This window comes from Pholcus phalangioides, unplaced genomic scaffold (genome assembly GCF_987345545.1).
Source record: "Pholcus phalangioides strain wild (caught in Gottingen) unplaced genomic scaffold, Ppha-v1.0 ptg000043l_1, whole genome shotgun sequence".
Lineage (NCBI taxonomy): Eukaryota > Metazoa > Arthropoda > Arachnida > Araneae > Pholcidae > Pholcus > Pholcus phalangioides.
Window position 1 is genome coordinate 1,468,524 of NW_028301629.1, and position 19,157 is coordinate 1,487,680.

General features: G+C 36.5%; 1 protein-coding gene and 1 non-coding gene across 2 annotated transcripts in view; one reads left to right on the forward strand and one right to left on the reverse strand.

Annotated features, from left to right (window-relative positions):
* The window catches only part of LOC149063776 (uncharacterized), a 90,995-nt gene that overhangs the window by 35,456 nt on the left and 36,382 nt on the right, over positions 1–19,157 (reverse strand). The window contains exons 2-8 of the mRNA XM_089255642.1: positions 4,969–5,283; positions 4,688–4,876; positions 4,431–4,592; positions 4,178–4,307; positions 3,907–4,012; positions 2,953–3,103; positions 2,712–2,801 (exon numbers count right to left, since the gene is read on the reverse strand). Coding sequence (XP_089111768.1) covers positions 2,712–2,801; positions 2,953–3,103; positions 3,907–4,012; positions 4,178–4,307; positions 4,431–4,592; positions 4,688–4,876; positions 4,969–5,185 — 1,045 coding nt within the window. The 5' untranslated portion in view covers positions 5,186–5,283. The remainder of the gene's footprint in view (positions 1–2,711; positions 2,802–2,952; positions 3,104–3,906; positions 4,013–4,177; positions 4,308–4,430; positions 4,593–4,687; positions 4,877–4,968; positions 5,284–19,157) is intronic.
* Positions 7,953–8,025, forward strand: TRNAK-UUU (transfer RNA lysine (anticodon UUU)). Its single transcript has one exon. It is a non-coding gene; the product is annotated as a tRNA-Lys (tRNA).

The window sequence follows — 19,157 nt, forward strand, 5'->3', positions numbered from 1 at the left end:
TTTTGTTGACGAATCGATCAGAAAATACTGAATGTTCACGGAGGGTGCGAAAAAACTGGATTCCATTAAAAGAAGAAAAGAAGAAACATCAACGTGTGAAGTTGGAGGTTAAAATAGTATTAAGCCCTAGCGATTGGTAAAAAAAAAAAAAAAGAGAAACAGGAACATTCGAAGCAAAACGATAACAGGGGCGATTGAAAAGGAAGCGGAATAACATATAATGTGTTAAGAGATGATAAGATATGAAAAGAATGGCTTAGAAAATGGGGAAAAGAATGGCTTAGAAAATGGGGAAAAGAATGGCTTAGAAAATGGGGAAAAGAATTATAAAGATGAAAAATGAAGAGAAAAGAGAAAGTTGGGGTGAGAAGTATATTTAAGAGAAAGGAAGAATACGTTCAACGGAATTTCTCAACGGAACCGTTGAGAAAAATAAGAACGAGGTATAAAAGAAAATGAAAAAAAAGAAAGAAAAAATAGTATAAAGAAGGGGAGGGGGAAGGAAAGCAAGATCTGGAATACAACATGAAAAGTAAAAAAGAAAGGAATAAAAAGAAAAGGATGAGGAAACAGAAAGCAGATGGAGAAGCGAAATGAGAAAAGGAAGTACGAGAAAAGAGATGAGGAATTAGAAAGATGTTATTTTTCGGGAATTTAAAGATGAGGAGATTAAAATAGGCAAGAACTAGAAGAAGAAAGAAGTCATAAATACAAAAAAAAAGGTAAAAAATAAATAACAACATAAAGGAGTAATAACACAAGAGGAGTAAAGAAGTTGAGTGATATATAAATATACAGATGATGAAAAATGGAGTCAAAACGAAGAGAAAGAGAGAGAGAAAAAAAAGAGGAAACGGAACCGAAGGAAAGGAAAAGAAGAGGAATCAGTACCAAGAGGGAAAAAAAGAAAGGGAATCAGAACTGAGGGAAAGAAAAGATGGGTAATAAGAACTAAGGAAAAGGAAAGAAGAGAAATCATAAATATATAAGGTAACAAAGTAGGGGACTATTAACCAAGATATAAACAAAAAGAATCAGAACTAAGGGATAGAGAGATAAGAAAAGGAATCAGTACGGGGAGGGGGAAGAAGAGGAATAAGAATTACGGGACAAGGAAAAAAAAAGCACGGAAAAAGTAGTGAAAGAAAAATTGAAAGTGAAAGAAAAAAGTAAAAGCAGGCGAAATCGTACCAAGAAAAAAAGAAAAGAAGGTCGGAAAGAAAGAAAATGCAGCAAACGAAGAAAGAAGAAAATGAAAATATAATTAACAGTAAAAAAAGGGGAAGAAGCTTAGGAAAATAAAACTACTCAAGAAGGATAAAGAGAGAAAGACACGAAGAAAGAGAGAAAGAAAAAAAAGAGATAAGAAGGATAAAGATAAGAAAGACACGGAGAAAACAGATTGTAAAAAAAAAAAAAGAAGGAAGTGGAAGATGCAAAGAAAGAAAATGAAAAATTTAAATGAAAGATATGATGATGCATAGAGTGATAAAAAAAAGGATAAAACTAAATAATAAAGTAGAAAAAATAAAAAGGGAAAAATAAGAAAAAAAGTTAGAAAGGAAAAGAAGACACAAGTTTTCACCAATCAAAAGGTGATGAAAAATGAAATGATTGGAAAGAAAACTTAAGATAGAGTGCAAATAAAAGTAAAATTCTATCGATAAAAACATAATAGTACAAAAAATGAATTAAGAATAGAAATTGTGGTTAAATTGTTAGTTGCATGAGATATGTAACAAATTCCTTAACTTAACATTTTTTGAGCATAAATCATGAATATAATGATGCTTAAAAACAATTCTTAGTGATAAGAGATAGTATCAGTGTAAAATTTAATACTGTAAAATTAAAAATTTCCGTGAAACTCTTCATTACTTGAGACGAAATTTCGAAAATTTCAACTTTCAGATGTCAACATGAAAATTGCATTGGGAATGGGTCTATCCTCTTAAGCATAAATCATTTCTTGAATACGTTTCGGCATCGACGGGGCCAGTGCACATATTTTTTACTTTACCATGTAACCAAACCTCTATAATGTTTATTATTACGATCTTTTTCAATAAACTTTCCATATTACAAAGACGTTTCTTTTGAAAGTTCCTCATTATTTGCATGGAATTTAATTGGAAAATTTCCAGCCTTATCAAGGACATTGATTTTATTATTTTTGGCAGATTTTGGATTGTGACGTGGAGCCAAGTCGACTTGAAAGGTCCCTGCAAGAATCTGCTAGAATGACATAACCGCACGCTTCAGTATTTCTATACATTGCAGTGAATTTATCATTATCATCCAAAGAACAGAAAATAGAATTTCAGTATTATCTGCTGTAAGAGAGCCAAAATAATTTTTCAGAGTGTTGTGTTGAAAATGACCAAAAAGAAAAAAAAAAGCCTTGTTCTGATGATTATGTTTTGTCTTTGGTGTTCAACTCAGCTACGCCCGAGTGGCGTGGTGGCAAGATGCTCGTCTACCACTATGAAGATTACCGTCAGGGTCCCAGAGGAGAATATTTTTAAGATATTTTCCCTAACGAGCTCGAGACGACCATCGATAGACGGCACTTCATTTCCAACCAACTTACTCGTTTAAGGCAGTAAATTGCGTATAGCGATATGGCTGGAGTGTGGTGAAGAAGTGTTTTATTCAGCTGACGTACTCGCACGAAGAGTGGTATGCACAAAAAGAGATTATTTATCCCTTACCATTTTCATAAATCAGAAGTTCCGTACTTTCGACATGGTCAACTTCAGGAGTTTCACTGACCTCTATACTCGCTCCGACTTTGTACAGACCTGGTAACGAGAAAATGCAGGCGAAGCTTTCACACATTTTCATTACATAAAAATGAAAACAAGGGTGAAAATGTTTTTAGTTGCTGGGAGAAAAATCATTTTTTTTTTGATAGCTTCATAGCCACAAAATAGTAAATATTGATCAAAGTACCTATGGTGAGCCTGACGCGGCACCGCAAATGGGTCCCGTTGCTGGTTCCTTGGAAATCACTCTGGATGCCAAGTTCATCGTTCGGCAGGATCGCAGTTAGCAGGCACTTGAGGTTGAGAGATCGGCCTTTGAAAGCTCCTCTTATGTGAATCTAATGGAAATAAAATGACTCCTCAGAATAGAAAATAACTCCTATTTTTTTTACCACTGTTTCCCTCCCCCATTTTGATTACTGTAATTTCTGAAAGAAATCCCGCATATTCTAAAATTTCGAAATAAAACTAGCGAGATCCACTAGTAAACTAGTAAACCACTTGTATGAACCATTTTCTTATGAAACCCGAAGCTGGTCAGAAACGAGTAATTCATCTACGTTAATTTTACCTTAAATATGCCCACTGGAATCTATAGCCAAATCTGATTGGTCACTGTCAATTTTCAAAAATGCTTTCAGCAATGTTTCAATTTCAGTATGTGTACCGTGTAGAGCAGTGATTATCAACCTTTAGAAGTCCGCGGTCCGGTTGAATTCTTTTGAGTGAAATGTCCGGTCACAAACATAACTAATAGTAAATAAGTAAAATGGGGAAAAATGAAACGAGGAATCACTCACGGCCCGGTTTGACTGATGTGAGGGCTCGATGGTTGAGAAAACACTGGTGTAGAGCACTTAACGTAGGTGTCTTATCAGTGTAACTGGCCAAAGCCTATTTTTCCCCCCTATCATGACCTATCTAACAGGTTGCATTTGAAAATGACTTCCAGATCACAGTGACAGAATCACGACCAAGAAGATGAACTATATCATCGCAAGATTTATCAGTGGCGTCATTTTCAACAATTTATTCTAATTTCCATTCCGTCTGACACAATATATATTGCATCTAGATTCAGCAAAGTACGTAATCATGATTCGAGTTTCACAGGTCAAAACCATAAACTTAAGATACTCACGTCGAAATCTGTCTTGGACGGAGCAGCCTGTGGGAAGAAGCTCAGTACTCTCATGCAGGACCTGCCGCCACCGTTGCAGACTCCACAAGGGTCAGGACTGCCAGTACTGCCGCAAAAAAAAAAAAAAAACCAGCATAAAAAATACTATTACTGGACAATACACATTTTACTGCTTGTGACTCATAGAAGTGTCTTAATGATCTTTGCAATCATTGCGCGCATGTGTGAGTCTCTCAAGTGCAGTGATAAGATAATAATCAAAGTACTCTACCCGTTGCAGATGCAATCTATTCCTTCACTACGACAATTGCCGCATGCATCTAGAACCTCCGATTCCGCAACACCACTGGTCCCACCAACGCAACGCCCACAGAGTCGTTTCGCCATTTGACCCTCTTCACCTTTGTTATATGATCAGAAATAAAAATAAAAGGGTTAGGTTAGCCACAATCGAGTAATTACAGCAAAAAATAATCAACAATAATGATTTTTAGATCCCTGTTAAACAGTATTAGAGATCCTACCTGGTAGGTGACACTTGTTGGTGCAGTCTTCGAATGGGGAGGTGCCGCTGTGGCAAACTCCGCAAGTGTCCGTGAAAAATGACCCACCTGAGTTTAAACAGTATCCCCTGCAATCCCTGTATGGGTTTGACGTTTCGAATTGTGATATGACAGTCATTCCACCTGTGAAATGGCGAAACAAAGTGAGAGTGCATGCTTTACAGAAATCATTGCTATGAAGAAAATAATGCATTAGGATCAAGCGATGGGCAACGCACCGACGCATTGACCGGAGCATTCGTCGACGAAAGCTTCACCACCACAGACTCCTGCGCAGTCCACGACCATAGATCCATCACATACGTTCTGGCAATCCCTGCCATAGTCCTCAGGAAGTCCCGTGTTGGAACCGACGCAGTAACCACATTCGTTTTTTGTGGCATTGGCGAATCCCAGGGCTTCACAATCTACGGAGAGGGAATAATATCAACAACAAAATTCATTCCACCAACGTGATTGTCATAATACGAAAATATCACGTAATGGGAGGGATACTAACCAGTCAATTCCCGGGCGTCAGGTCGCACCAGAACCGGCCAGTCGCTGTTCAGAGCAGTTTGTGCATCGGCCAACTCGATCAGCATGATGAGTGCGGTGAATGTGAGTGCGAAGGAGACATTATTAGGAATTTTGTGGAAGCGATGGATGTGGTTATCCCTGTGATGCGAAGGACATTTCTTGATGATCGAATGGCAACGAGGCTTACGAAATTTCATTGGGACAAAAGTTGTGCGATGTCGGTATTATCATCTCAGTTGGTATCGCGCTGAATCAGCTGCTGCTGGGGTTACTCGCGTTAACATCAGAATTCAACCTGTAAAGAAAAATGCGTGATAATTAGGCTTTAGCATTCGATCGACAAACTTGGAAGCATTGGGCAAAAGTTTTCAACATTTGGACTACATATAATTAGGGTGACTATACGTCCCGTATTTCTCCAGACAGTCTCGGTTTTTTTCCCGCTTTTCTGCCCGTCCCGACTTTTTGGCAAAAGTGTCCCGGTTTTTCCTGTTTTTTACATGACGCCTACTTGGATTTTTATTCTTTATAGGAATCAAAGATTGAAATTATTTTTCAACTCATAAAATTATATTATGATAATTACAATTATAAATAAGTGCATTAATCTTGGTGAACGTTTTGTTTCCTGGAATTCATTTTAATCCACTGCAATTTGCTGTAATGATCCATTTCCTGCCATTGCGATTTTTCAATAATTTCAGCAATATATGTCAACTTTGTTCACTTTTGGCGTCATTATTGGCGATAATTGGTGATGTCCCGTATTTTCCCGAAATTGGAATCCCAATTTCCCGTATTTTTCTTGAGGAAATATGGATAGCGTACATATAATCAAAGTACATTCCATTTTGTGGCTCCTTAAATTTAGCGGCCCGGTGCGACTGCACCTTCGCACCTGCACAAGTCCGGTCCCGTGTGTAGCAAATAATGTGCAAAATGTGTTCGTCTGGCTACGATTTTAGCTAGGACTATATTACAAGCATCGTAAAAAAATCATGATAGCTTGAAATATGCCGTTGATAAAGGGTTCAAAGCAGCAAATGCAGTAGCCGCCTCTTATAAGAATAACGTTCGGTTCAGCCATTTTGATTTTTATAAGTTGATGCTTATATCCGGAGATTTCCCCTAAGAGGTCGAATTTTGAAGAACTTCTTACTCAGTCTTTACGTCATGAAATAAAACATCTGAGACCGCATTTTATGGCTGTAGATTTTATAATATAGATTCAATGGTTTCGACTTTGCGTGATTTCCTGTATGTTACCTTTGAACCCTTTTATGAGCGCCTTAGGGGTCGAATTTCGAAAAAGCCGTAATTAATTAGTGTTCACGTCATGAAACAAAACTTCTGACCGAATTTCATGAATAATTTCAGAGGTTTTCTTTCGCGTGATTCCTCTATGCTACCTTTGAACCCCGCCCCCCTATAGGCGGAGATAGACTTGGAAGTCTGCGGAGGGGGCACGATGATGATGTCAATTCATATACATAATGCCTGCCCACTCCACTTTTCTCCGCCCCCCCCCCTATCTCCGCCCATGACCCCCTCCCCTTATGACAGCCTTAGGGGAATTTCGAAAAACTTCTTCTTTCTTAGTTTTTACGTCATGAAATAAAACTTTTGAAAAATGTTATGACTATAGATTTCATATTATTAATTCAGCGGGTTCAGTTTTGAATGATTTATTCTATATTACCTTTGAACCCCTTTATGACCCTTAGGGGTCGAATTTCGAAAAACCTCTTCTTGCTTGGTCTTTATGTTGCGAAGAGAAACTTCTGACCAAATTTCATGAATATAGCTTCAGTGGTTTTCGCTCGGCATAACTTCTCTATGTTACGTTTGAACCTTCTTCTTGTGACTTCCTTTAGGGGTCGAATTTCAAAAAGCCCCTTCTTAGTGAGTCTTTATGTCATGAGTGAAAATTTCTTACCAAATTTCATGAAGCAATATATTAGCTATTTCATGAAATTCTCTTCAGCGGTTTTGGCTCGGCGTAATTTCTGTATGTATGTATATATTTCATCATTTTTTTTAAAGCCGAATTGTGGGGGCACCTTTAGAGAAGAAATAAGGGCTAATAATAAATAAATATTATTTCTTCTCTAAGGGGGCACCCCACCTAAATGACGGGCCTGCACGGTTAGCACATGTACAAACATCTCTTTATTAATTCACTAAATCCCACCTGCGTAGAAAAAACCCCGGCATTATGAAAATAATTATGAGCAATATTCATTCCTTTAAAAAAAAAGTCATTGAGCTTTAGTTAACCATAAAAAATATGCCCTTTTTGAAAATTCTTTGATTTTATGCATTAATGCTAGAAAGGTCATAATATGCAAATGCATATATATTATCCGGGCTTAAAAATGTGACAGCCCTCCAAATAAAAACGTGTGAATAGCAAAAATACAGCGTTTACAAGCTCCCACCACTGAGATGGATGGTGGCAGTTTTTGAGAGAAGAATTTTGTTTTTAATTGCTATAAGCGGAAATCTGACCGATCATTTTCCTTTGTTAAAACAGCATTTGGTTTACGTTTTGGTTCCTATAAGCAGTTGGTTATTATAACCAGTGATTCTTATAAGCGGTGGCTACTGTGGCGGATCAGCTGTCAGGGTTGCCAATTTTGGCACGAAAAAGAGTCGCCGCATTTTGACGGTTTGTTACCGAAAGGAAATTAACACATTGTTGACCGGTGCGCCTTTGTTTCGCGTTAGCTTCGTTCGGTCAGTGCATTCTTGAAGAGCATAGAGTGTAATTGTTGTTCAGCATACCGCAAGCTTCTTCCATAAAACCCGTCAAGTTAAAAATGAAGTATTAAATAAAATTCATTTATATATTAAGCCATTATAAAAATGTTTATTTACATTGTTTCACTTCTACATCCAATTCCGAAATAATAGCCAGTGACTGACGCCATGTTGTTGATAACTGCTAAGGCACCTTGCCCTCGAGCCCGGATAGCTCAGTCGGTAGAGCGTTAGGCTTTTAACCTAACGGTCCAGGGTTCGAGTCCCTGTTCGGGCGTTTGATTTTTTTTTTGGAAATTTCTTTTAATCATGATTAAACGAAAATAATGAGATGCATTTAACTGAAGCTGCTCTCTCAGAACACAGTGACTTTCATTTTTTTATATGAATGGAACAGAACATAAATTTCATATTAAAAAAATTCTCATAGAAATTTTTTTCAAATTCTTATTGAATAGTCTATCATTCAATAATATTCAACATGAGCTTTCTGAAAATTCTGCAGAAATTAAAATAGTGAAATATTTTCTTATTTTTCTGATTATCACGAAAATATTTAAAAAATGTAGATTTTTTAATACAATTATAATTGTGTCGATTCGATATGATTTTATACGATAGATGGCAGCACTAATTTGAGTTTTCAAATCCTTTGGCTGGAGTATAAATATTTTTAAAATTCTAAAAATTCGCAATCAATTGCCACAACAATATTTCCTCGAAAAAAAAATAAATAATAATAATGGTTACCCGACTTACGACCCTTCGATTTACGCCACCCAAAATTAAGTCGTTTCATTCCGAAACATGTTTTTCAATTTCACGCATTTTGAGCAATGTTTTGAGGGTGATCTTGACATCCTATATATCCGAGTTTTTAGAGAAAAATGTTTCACGCCCTGAGAGCCTCGCATCCAGGGCCGTCTTAAGAGCATCATGGGCCCCCGGGCCAATTGGATTTTCTGATGCCCTACCTGGAAAATTCTCGAAAATTTCAATTAGTTCTCATTTTTGTGAGGCCCTTGGGAAATACCTCCTAGATGCTACGTCTAGGAAGCAGAGCCGCAACTAAGGGGGGGGGGGAACTGGGGTGCGCTAGACCCGAGGGGGCGCAAATTTCATTCTGAAACCTCTCCTTCAACATTACAAGAGGGCGTCAAAATGCGAACTTACCCCGGGTGACGAAGCATATAGTTTCGGGCCTGCTAAGTATTGCCCCGGGCCGTGCCCGAGTTGACCCATGCGTTAAGACGGCACTGCTCGCATCCACGAATAACTGATAATTTGTCAATCAACTAACAAATTATTTCTCGCGAATAATTATTTTTTATTTGATTAATTTATTATTATTTTTATAATAATTAAATTCGAATTATTATTAAATTTTAGAGTTGATCAAAAAATTGAATAAAAATTCAGAATTGAATTAGAAATTAATGGAAATTGGAAATTAATGGAAATTGGAAATGAATAAAAATTTAGAATTGATCAAAATTAATAAAAATTTAGAATTGATCAAAATTAATAAAAATTGCGAGATGATCAAGAATGAGAAAAAGGAAATTATCGAAATTAAGATTTATGAAAATATTCAGATTTAATGAGAACTCAGAATTATCGAAATTAATGAAAATTTAGAAATGATTCAATTACTCGGTTGATTAATCGATTAAATACTTTTGATTAACCAGTTAAAAATTTTAATCGATATCCTCCCTCCACGGCTCTACTTCTTACATTTATTTAGAATTTTCATCAGTTCTGGAATATTTAAGAAGTCTTTAGCGAATGAGGCGCAAATGCACGAAATACTGTATATAAAAATCCTAATGCGCACAATGGAATTCAACGAAAATCAATTAACATAATGAAAATTTGTGAAATTCCATTAACTCTGCAATTGTTTTTTGTTTAAACTCTGCAATTCTCTGAACTTGTTTTTTTTTCATTTATTATGAACTTCAATTCTGGAATTTTGTGAATTTTCATCAATTCTGGAATTTTGTGACTTTTCATCAATTCTGAAATTATTTCTGCTATACATTCTGAATTTTCATCAATTCTGAAATTATTTCTGCTGTACATTCTGAATTTTCATCAATTCTGAAATTATTTCTGCTGTACATTCTGAATTTTCATCAATTCTAAAATTATTTCTGCTATACATTCTGAATTTTCATCAATTCTGGAATTATTTCTGCTATACATTCTGAATTTTCATCAATTCTAAAATTATTTCTGCTATACATTCTGAATTTTCATCAATTCTGAAATTATTTCTGCTATATATTCCGAATTTTCATGGAACTGGAATTATTTCTTGCATTTTTATTCTGAATTTTCATGAATTTCATTTTTTCCGAATTTCCGCGATTCCTTTCTCTCATACAAGAAAAAAACCAAGACTAAGCGACCCAAAAATATTATTTTATTTCAAGACACCTCTGGTCCCACAGTTATTTTCGCACGGGGCACCCCGCGTCTGGTAAGAGTGGCCCCCGAGTTTATGCGGGAGAGTGAGAGAGAGAGAGAGAGACCAAAGGAGAAAAAAATCGGAGCAAGTGGTGCAAAAAAAGAAGTAATCGACCGAAAAAACTGCAGCCGCGCCGTTTAGCCACGGCGCGTAAAATCCCATTTAGTTCGGATTTGTCGGTCACTCGCCCAAGATCATTTCTAGTGGACCATGTTCTCCTACTTTCTATGCAATGGGATTAGTCGCGAATACAGGCTTGTGTGCCTGTGCGACTTGTTTATTGCTAGAAGTAGCTTCTCCAGTGGACGACCGGCCTCGTGTTGGTTACGACACTTGACAAATCACTTGACACGCATCACAATTTGTCACCAGCCTGACGATGATCAGGTCAAAATAGCTCTCGCACAGTTGATCACACCCAATCAAATTTACACCTACACAGGAAAACCAATAACATGATGTGATAGATGCTTACAATGCATTGACTTGACATGACTTCTATACATGAAAAGATAGAAATTGATTCGGTTTTTTTTCTCTTTGAAAAAGATTTGACGTTATTTGAGGAGTGAATTTGATTACAAAATTATCATTAAACTTTTATAGATGTTAGCGCCATCTGTATTCAACCTGTGCTTTCAAAGATGGATACCAACCTGTTTTTAGACTACCAAGTAATTTTTAATTTAGTTGCATAATATAATATTTTACACAAGTTGGAAATACATTATTTTAAAATTGTTAAAAACATAATTTAATATCGAAATTTCTTAATATGTTCATTTTTGAAAATAATATTTTCATTTATTCAATTTTTTTTAAAAAATATGTTGTGTAAATGTTAGCTAAACTACAAACGTAAGTCGGTGGACGGTCCAAAGTTGGGCTGGAAATGGCATTTATCCGTACATAGCAGTTATAATGGTCTATACACAGTCGATGCCGCTTATCAAAATTAGGGATTATGTTATCATTTAGGTATTGTTATTAGATCACTATTGCGAACAACAGACCAATACCATGACATGAGAAAAAATTCGTTAGTACTCGTAGTCATCGGAATCTCGTATAATGTTATCAATTTTTCTCATCGGAAGTTTTTTTTTTTTTTTGCGTATTCCGAAAAGCTCCGGTTAAACCAAACTTTTTGTTCTCCTGTAAGTTATCATTACCAGGTTGCAAGACTATATAAGAGGCTAGAAGGTGTTCTCTCCTCCTCCTTTGTTGAAAAACATTTCCTTACTTAATGTTGTGATCAGTCTGTAGTCATCGCTGTTATTCATGCACGTGTGGAGCTGCTTTTGCATTCTTATATGGAAGGCAAAAAAAAAAAAAGCTCTAACTAAAGTTCTTGATCAGTTCCTTTCATTTTTAACTGGATTGAAATTTCTTTTTTTCGAGAGAATTTCGCAAGGATCTGTGTTGTAGATTAAAAACAATAAATCGTATTTCGTAATATACATTGTATAGTACCATACTAACGCCTTACAATGGCAAAATGACAAAAATGTAGGATTTTAGCAGACAGTATAGATAGATAGATATAGAATCGCTCACAACCCCGGACTGATGCAAAGCACCTTATTTCCGTTACTTCAAATGTGGCAGATTTATAGTGGTGGCTCCCCTTGCTCCGTGCTAGCAAGTTTCGAATCTCTCGCGTCGTTCTCCCCATGAAGGCAGCCATCAACTCAATGCAACATACAAGCCATTTGACTAAAAAATATAGCTGAACCCAATGACTGGGGGGAAAAAATTCCACATGTGCCCAGTGGCACATAAGGGCCGGAGACCGCAGCTTGGGATTTCGAAAGAAATATGGAAAAGACTTGTGGGCAAGAAACAAGAAAAAGCTGGCACATGTTGAAGTGGGAGAGATTTGAGAATGGCCTACATACACAATGTATACAAAAATATATATACAGCTCCTCGACTGTGACGGGAACTTCAAATGTGGCAGATTTGTGTCGGGAAAGTTGGCAAAGATTTATAGTGGGGGCTGCCCTTGCCCCGTGCTTGCAAGTACCGAATCACTCACGTCGTTCTCCCCATGAAAACAGCCATCAACTCGATGCAACGTACAAGCCATTTGACTGAAATGAATAGCTGAACCCAATGACTAGGTAGAAAAATTGCACGTGCACTCAGCGGCACATAAAAGCCGCAGACCACAGCCTGGGATTTCAAAAGTGTGGGAAAGACTTGTGGGCAAGAAACAAGAAGAAGCTGGCACATGTTGAAGTGGGAGAGATTTGAGAATGGTCTAAATATACACAATATATATATATATATATATATATATATATATATATATATATATATATATATATATATATATATATATATATATATATATATATATGCACAGCGCCTCTCCACTGTGACGGGAAACGAAGAAACAAAGCCTCCGTCCATAGTCCTGTTTCCCTTTCCTTTTACAGAATATGCAATATATACACACAGAGCCTGCACTGCGACGAGGATAATCAAACAGAGCCTCCGTTGACAGTGCTGGGCATTCACATTTGAATTACTCACATATATTATTTACATTACGAAAATTTCCTTCTTTTATACCATTTGGTATGCACATAAACATTACTATGAAGGTAATACATATTGGAGTTGAAAGTATAAAAAATATCCAGTTTTTTAGAATAGAATGAAAAAATAGGAAGATTGGATTTTGCTATCACAGTAATATGGAAATGAAAAACAGAGGCCGCGTTTTACCAATACCCATGATACTCTCGTTTGATCCATACGTCCCGTTCGATGGAACGAGATTTATGGTCACCATATTTGCAAACGGGACTTTTTCGGACCTACATATCATCCCTTTATTGTTATTAGAAACCCCGATGTGATCACATTAAGCGGCTTGGGCTATGTTTGGGATTGTTCGAGAACGCGCCAACCAGAGGTATATACAGAAATATACGTTAGCACGAAAATGCGGCGGAATGACGTTTTAGAATGCCTTTTAGGATCAAATGCTTAAAAAAAAAATCGTTTGCAAAACTATTTTCTTGCCACCTAATAAACTGAGTTAAGATGACCGTTCATTCCTTTTCTAACGACCATTGTCCCATATCTTTCATTTGTCGAACGTCCCGTTTTTTTCACCGCTGTTTTCATCGATGTAGTTTCACTTTACCTTCATTAAAATCACGAATTCATAATTATAATGTGCATGATATTTATGACATATAATATGACATATAAGTATATGAGCTTTTTAGGTGGAATAAGTTCATGTGGATTCACTGAAACCGATGGAAAATATTGGGTGGGTCGAGAAGTCCTTGACACGTTTTGAAAATGAATCACAAATCAGCCAAATTGACAGAAAAGGGACTGCTCGCAATAAAAAATGATGGCGTAGAGGTTTTTTTTTTTTTACCAATTAAAGGAAAAGTTGAAATTTCTCTCACAGGTGGCACTGTAAGACGAAAAAGTTGAAATAACATATAAAATGCAAATCAAGCAGTGTATAATTAATTAATTAGTTTAGGACTCTATTTGCGTTACCATAAAATTACCATATTTCAACGTACCATATTTCCCTTTCAACCGTTAAGATATAAGCCAGAGCAAAAAAAGGCGCTCATACTTAAATGTTATAGTTTCATGTATAGCAAAGTGTCGTAAACATCAAATACGGTCAAATTCCGTTTTAATGAATACCGTTATAGCGAAAAAATCTCGTTTTAACGAACACTTTTCCAATTCCCTCAGATAAGTTTACATAGGAACAATACAAAAACCTGGAATTCCTTTATAACGAAATTTCGTTGCAACAAAGTGATTTCTCCGGTCTCTTGGAGTTTGTTATAACGAGATTTGACTGTATGCACTGATTGTATTGCATTTTTCAATGTGCTATGTCCAGGTTTTCAATTTACAGTGCTACCTGTGAATGAAATTTGAACTTTTTTTATAAATGCATTAAAAATATCTCTTCCCCTAACTTTCAGAATGTTTACAGTTGCCGTTGCTAGTTGGTTCGAAGTCTGATCTAATGTGTATATTCATGCATACATGAATTGACATCGTCATCATCGTGAGCCCAAACCAACTGCCACCCCGAGACTTTCAAGTGTTATTTTCGGCTATGGCGCCGCATATATGAATAAATAAATACATAAAAATCTATTCACCAGATATAAGCATCGGATCTCTGCTGCCATCTATCAAATAAAAAAAAAACTATGCCTTATTATTCTTGAAGTTAAATTAGTTGTCCATTTGAAACTGATGTAAAGCTTCAAAATGAACAAAATGTAGTATAATACAAGAAATTATATTTTAAAGTTGCACACTGGTGTAACTTTTTAATGGTTATCGTAAGTTTGCTGTAAAGTTTCAACTATTATTTTCTTGTTTAAATTTTGATATATTTCTTTCTTCCATATAAGTCTTGTTATGTGGTATTAGAGGTCAAGGTAGGATCATCTCGATCTCTTCCTGACACGTGTACATGCAATATTTAACCTCGTGCCTGAAAAACATCATAGAACGGCTACAAGTACCTGAATGAAAAGAATCTGGAATGCCCACACCTACCAACGAGACAGTGAGAGATCTCTAAAATTCGTCATCAGAGGTCTTCAAGTCAACACCAGCTTTAAGGACATTAGATCAGACTTGATCAACAAGGGTTTTGAGATAAAAAAAAAAATCTCCAATATGAGAAATTATTCCTCTGGATGTATTCTACCACTGTTCTTGATAGAAGTACCTATCAGCAGCAAAGAAATTGCCAACTTAGGTAATATTCAAGACGTACCAATTGAAATAGACCGTTAGAGAGGTAATAAATTCCCTCTACAGTGTAAAAACTGTTTATTGTTTGGACATTCATCATACTTCTGTTTTAATTCACCAAACTTTGCCCTTGGACACAGCACCAGAAATTGCCCCTCAAAAGGGAATCAATATAAAATGAAAAGTATTATGTGTGGTGGTCCACACACTGGAACTTTCACAGGCTGTCCGCAGAGATCTTCGAGTAGAAGTGACGGGGCAAGAACTTTCTTTCCCCAAGCTACCTCCCAGCTTAATGGACTTTCCCTCCTTGGAGAAAAGTTCTAACAAGTCTGAAATAGGTCAACCACTTCACATCTTCAGTCCTTCGTCCACAAGTGGGCTACCGTCAAGACCTCGACTAAACCCTTGGAACATAGGGGCTAACAACATTGACAAGCAGCCGACTCAAGACCAAGAACCCCCTGTGGAAATAACGAGGAAAGGATTACACATTTTGGGGAAAGGCAAGCCACAGCTTTCCATGGAAGAATTATCAGCGGAGCTGCAGAACAAATTTTTAGAGGCAGAACGTCAAATCCAGCAAAACAGGAATGAGATATAAAGAAGTCTTAGAAGATTTCATGACCCATCAGGCTGTACAGGACAAACTTGAACTGGAGTTGGAAGTGACGAATCAGGATAAGGGTGTGTCTTCAACAAACTTCTCCCTTCTACGGCCTTCACTTTTCCGGAACAATAATGACAACAAATGTGATAAAACCTACATCATAGTCGAAAGTATAGAAGAGAATATAGACAGAGACTTACCAAATAATGACAACTCACAAAATAAAGTTTTAGTCGATCCAACAGCAGCAACTCATTCCCCTGCTCAAAATATTGAACAATTCTTGAACCTCTTAGAACCGTTCTTGAGGGAACTGGGTCTATCCAGGGACAAAATTGAATTCATACTGCAATTTTTGATAACTATAATCTCACACTCCAACAATTAGCACGCCAAGACTTGCCAGCAGCAAACCGCTGCGTATTATGGCATGGAATGCCACAAGTCTGAGAAGTGATTTTCGAGAGTTTGGACAACCTACGACATGGAAATTGATGTTGCCCTCGTCTGCGAAACATGGTTGAAGCCTTCACACACCTCTTCATATTTAATTTCCTGGGCTTCGTATCTCTAACGCGAACTCAATCTTTCAAAAACCGAGAATTCAATTCAATCTTTAAAATTATTGATGTGGCGGAAAAATCTACTAAATATCCGCATTTCTACAGTAAAATCGGCAATTTTAACACTGATTTCTATGGGGATAATCCCTTGTCTGTCCCTCAAAGAAAAGAATTGAAGGAAAGAAATTAATAGAAGGAAATTGAAAGAAAGGAATTGAAAGAAAACATTGATTAATAATGTCGTTAATTGATGCTGATGATGATTATAACGTTTATTCAAAAAGATTCATTACTGGGCAAATGGAGAAAGTAACAAACCATTATGAAGGCATATAAACTACAGTCGAATCCCGTTATAACGGAAGACACCGGAAAAATCACTTCGCTATAATGAAATTTCGTTACAAAGGAATTCCAGGTTTATGCATTATTCCTATATAAGCTTATATGGGGAATTAGAAAAGTGTTCGTTAAAACGAGATTTTCGCTATATCGGTATTCGTTAAAACGGGATTCGACTGTATAATACATATACTGACAGGATCAAAAGAGTGACAAACCATTGTAAAGGCATATATACATCACTAAAGCGCATTGCTAGGGAACCACGGTAACCAAAGTAAACGTTCTGAAAGTGGTTGTTGAGGCCCAAAAAACCATTGTTGCCAGACATTTTTTTCGCCCATTTCGGGCATTTGCCCTGCTCTGATGAACTTTTAAAGTAACCTGTCCGTTCAAGTCGGGTCCCGTTTAGTATATACGCAAAATTTAGCGACAATCCATCTGAAATTGTAAATCTGTATAGAGAACACACACACATGACCGCAGAAAAAATCGCTACCGCAGGGAGTCCCCCATCGAGGGGTTAGCGCACCAACCTCTCGATGAGTGTGAAAAACAAGCCTGCCGTTAGGAATCGGCAATAAATTGTAGGTCTCGGTCTAATTAGGCCTCATGTGCAGAAAATGATCGTTTTTTGTTGGCATCAAGAAAGACGGGGCAACATCTTTCTAATCGGGTTTTGAAGATTATCGGGACTTTATAATTGCAAAGCGCGCTACTGCACAGGAATTGGCAGAGTCATGATGAAGGGGGTTTGATGGATTATAACTATCCATTGGAACCCCGTTTCAATAATTACGGTTTTCGGTCGTAGCATTTTATTGTCGTTCCTAAAAAAAGTCGTTTGCAGTCAATTCTGGCTGAGAACTAACGTGTAAGAATCGTTTTGATCTAAATGCAACATTTTAACCACTTGCCTGATGGGTTCTGAATTTTTTTTCTGCATAAAAAATGTCAGCTTTTTTTTTATTTGCTCATTCATATATTTAAATTTTTAAATTTAAAAATTTTGATTCACTTATTGTGTGCTTTTTTTTTTTGAAATCATTATTTTATTCACAAAAGCTCTTATTTGAATTATTTTGCATGGGATATAAATAATCTAGTTTTTAGGTAGATTAGGTAACTGATGTAGATTGCAAGGAATATACAGGGCGATTCAGAAAAGATGGGGTAAAACTTTAGGAAGTGGTAGTAAAAAAAAAATATATATATATATATATATAATCAAAAAAATATATATACAAAATATTACTCATACATATATATTTAAAAAATATATATTTTTTAATTTTTTAAATATATTTTTTTGTTTGTTTTTGCGTGTACTACCACCACTCAAAGTTTTTCCCATCTTTTCTGAATCACCCTGTATGTTTAGAAAGCATTATTACTGTTGCATGAAGCCCCATAGCGTTTGTGCAAACTCAGTTGAATGTTCGTTTTCGTCAGCGCCCCCCAAGTGCAAAAATTACGAAAACAGAAAAACACTGGCAAATCAGAACAGAAGTGTGAAAGATTAGAATCATAATTGGTTCTATCGGGATCCCAAATACCGCTATAATAACAGCCCATACCATAGGCGGAGATAGACTTGGAAGTCTGGGGAAGAGGGGCACTATCATTATTGCGAGTGGGGGAGGGGGGGGGGGTAAATGTTCCCGTGAGCCTGTCCCCTTATCTATCCCATGGCCCATATCTCTTTCATCTAGTGCAGTCTTTCCTAGAGTGGGAATATCGTCTCCAGTGCTAACCCGGCAAACCGTTTTTCATTTCGGTTATTTTTCCGGTTTTCATGAATTTTTAAAGTTTTTATGGACTTTTTGCCCACCCTGTATATGCCATAAAAAGTCCCATTTCGCGTTGTTACGCACCCATACCATTGTAGTGAAACGGCTGATCTTACATCGCCGCAGATAATCAAAACACGAAAAGTGTTTCAATTATTTGGTATTTTACGTGCACGCGTCGCGTATGCTGTCGAAAGAAATACATGCCCCGGGCATGCCGAGCAATATATACTTGTTCAGCCGTGTTGTGTATGTGTTACAATTTGTGCTGCCCAATTGATTCCCACTGGTTTAAAAAAAAAAAAAAGCATACTCTTGAAAACACTCGATACGCGACACTATTTGTCACCAGCCTGACGATGATCATCACGAAACACCGCTATACCAGAGGTTCTCAAAGTGTGCGCCGAAGCTCGTGGCGTTCCAATACGTAACCAGAGAAACATTAGATTCCGAAATATATTTTTTTAATTGGAATTTTTCATTTTTAGTTGTCAGCACCATCTGTTATCGGCCTGTGCTTCCAAAGATGAACAATAAAAGCTATTTTCATAGTATTTTGTGTTCTATTTCTAAAGTAATATCACATTTGTACGACAGTAAATATGTATATTTTTTGAATTTTTAAGTAAAATATAATACATATATATGTTTTTTTTTGTCTGTGAATTTGTTTTAAGGTAATATTTATACGTATTTATGTTATTTAAATGATTTCTTCGTCATGCCTTGAAGACTAAATTAGTCGTTAGCAGTCAAATGTGGCTGAAAAATAACTTTTACGAATCGTTTTGAGATCTAAATGCACTTGCTTGACGGGTTTTAAATTTTTTTCTGCATAGAAAATGTCAGTTTTTTTTTATC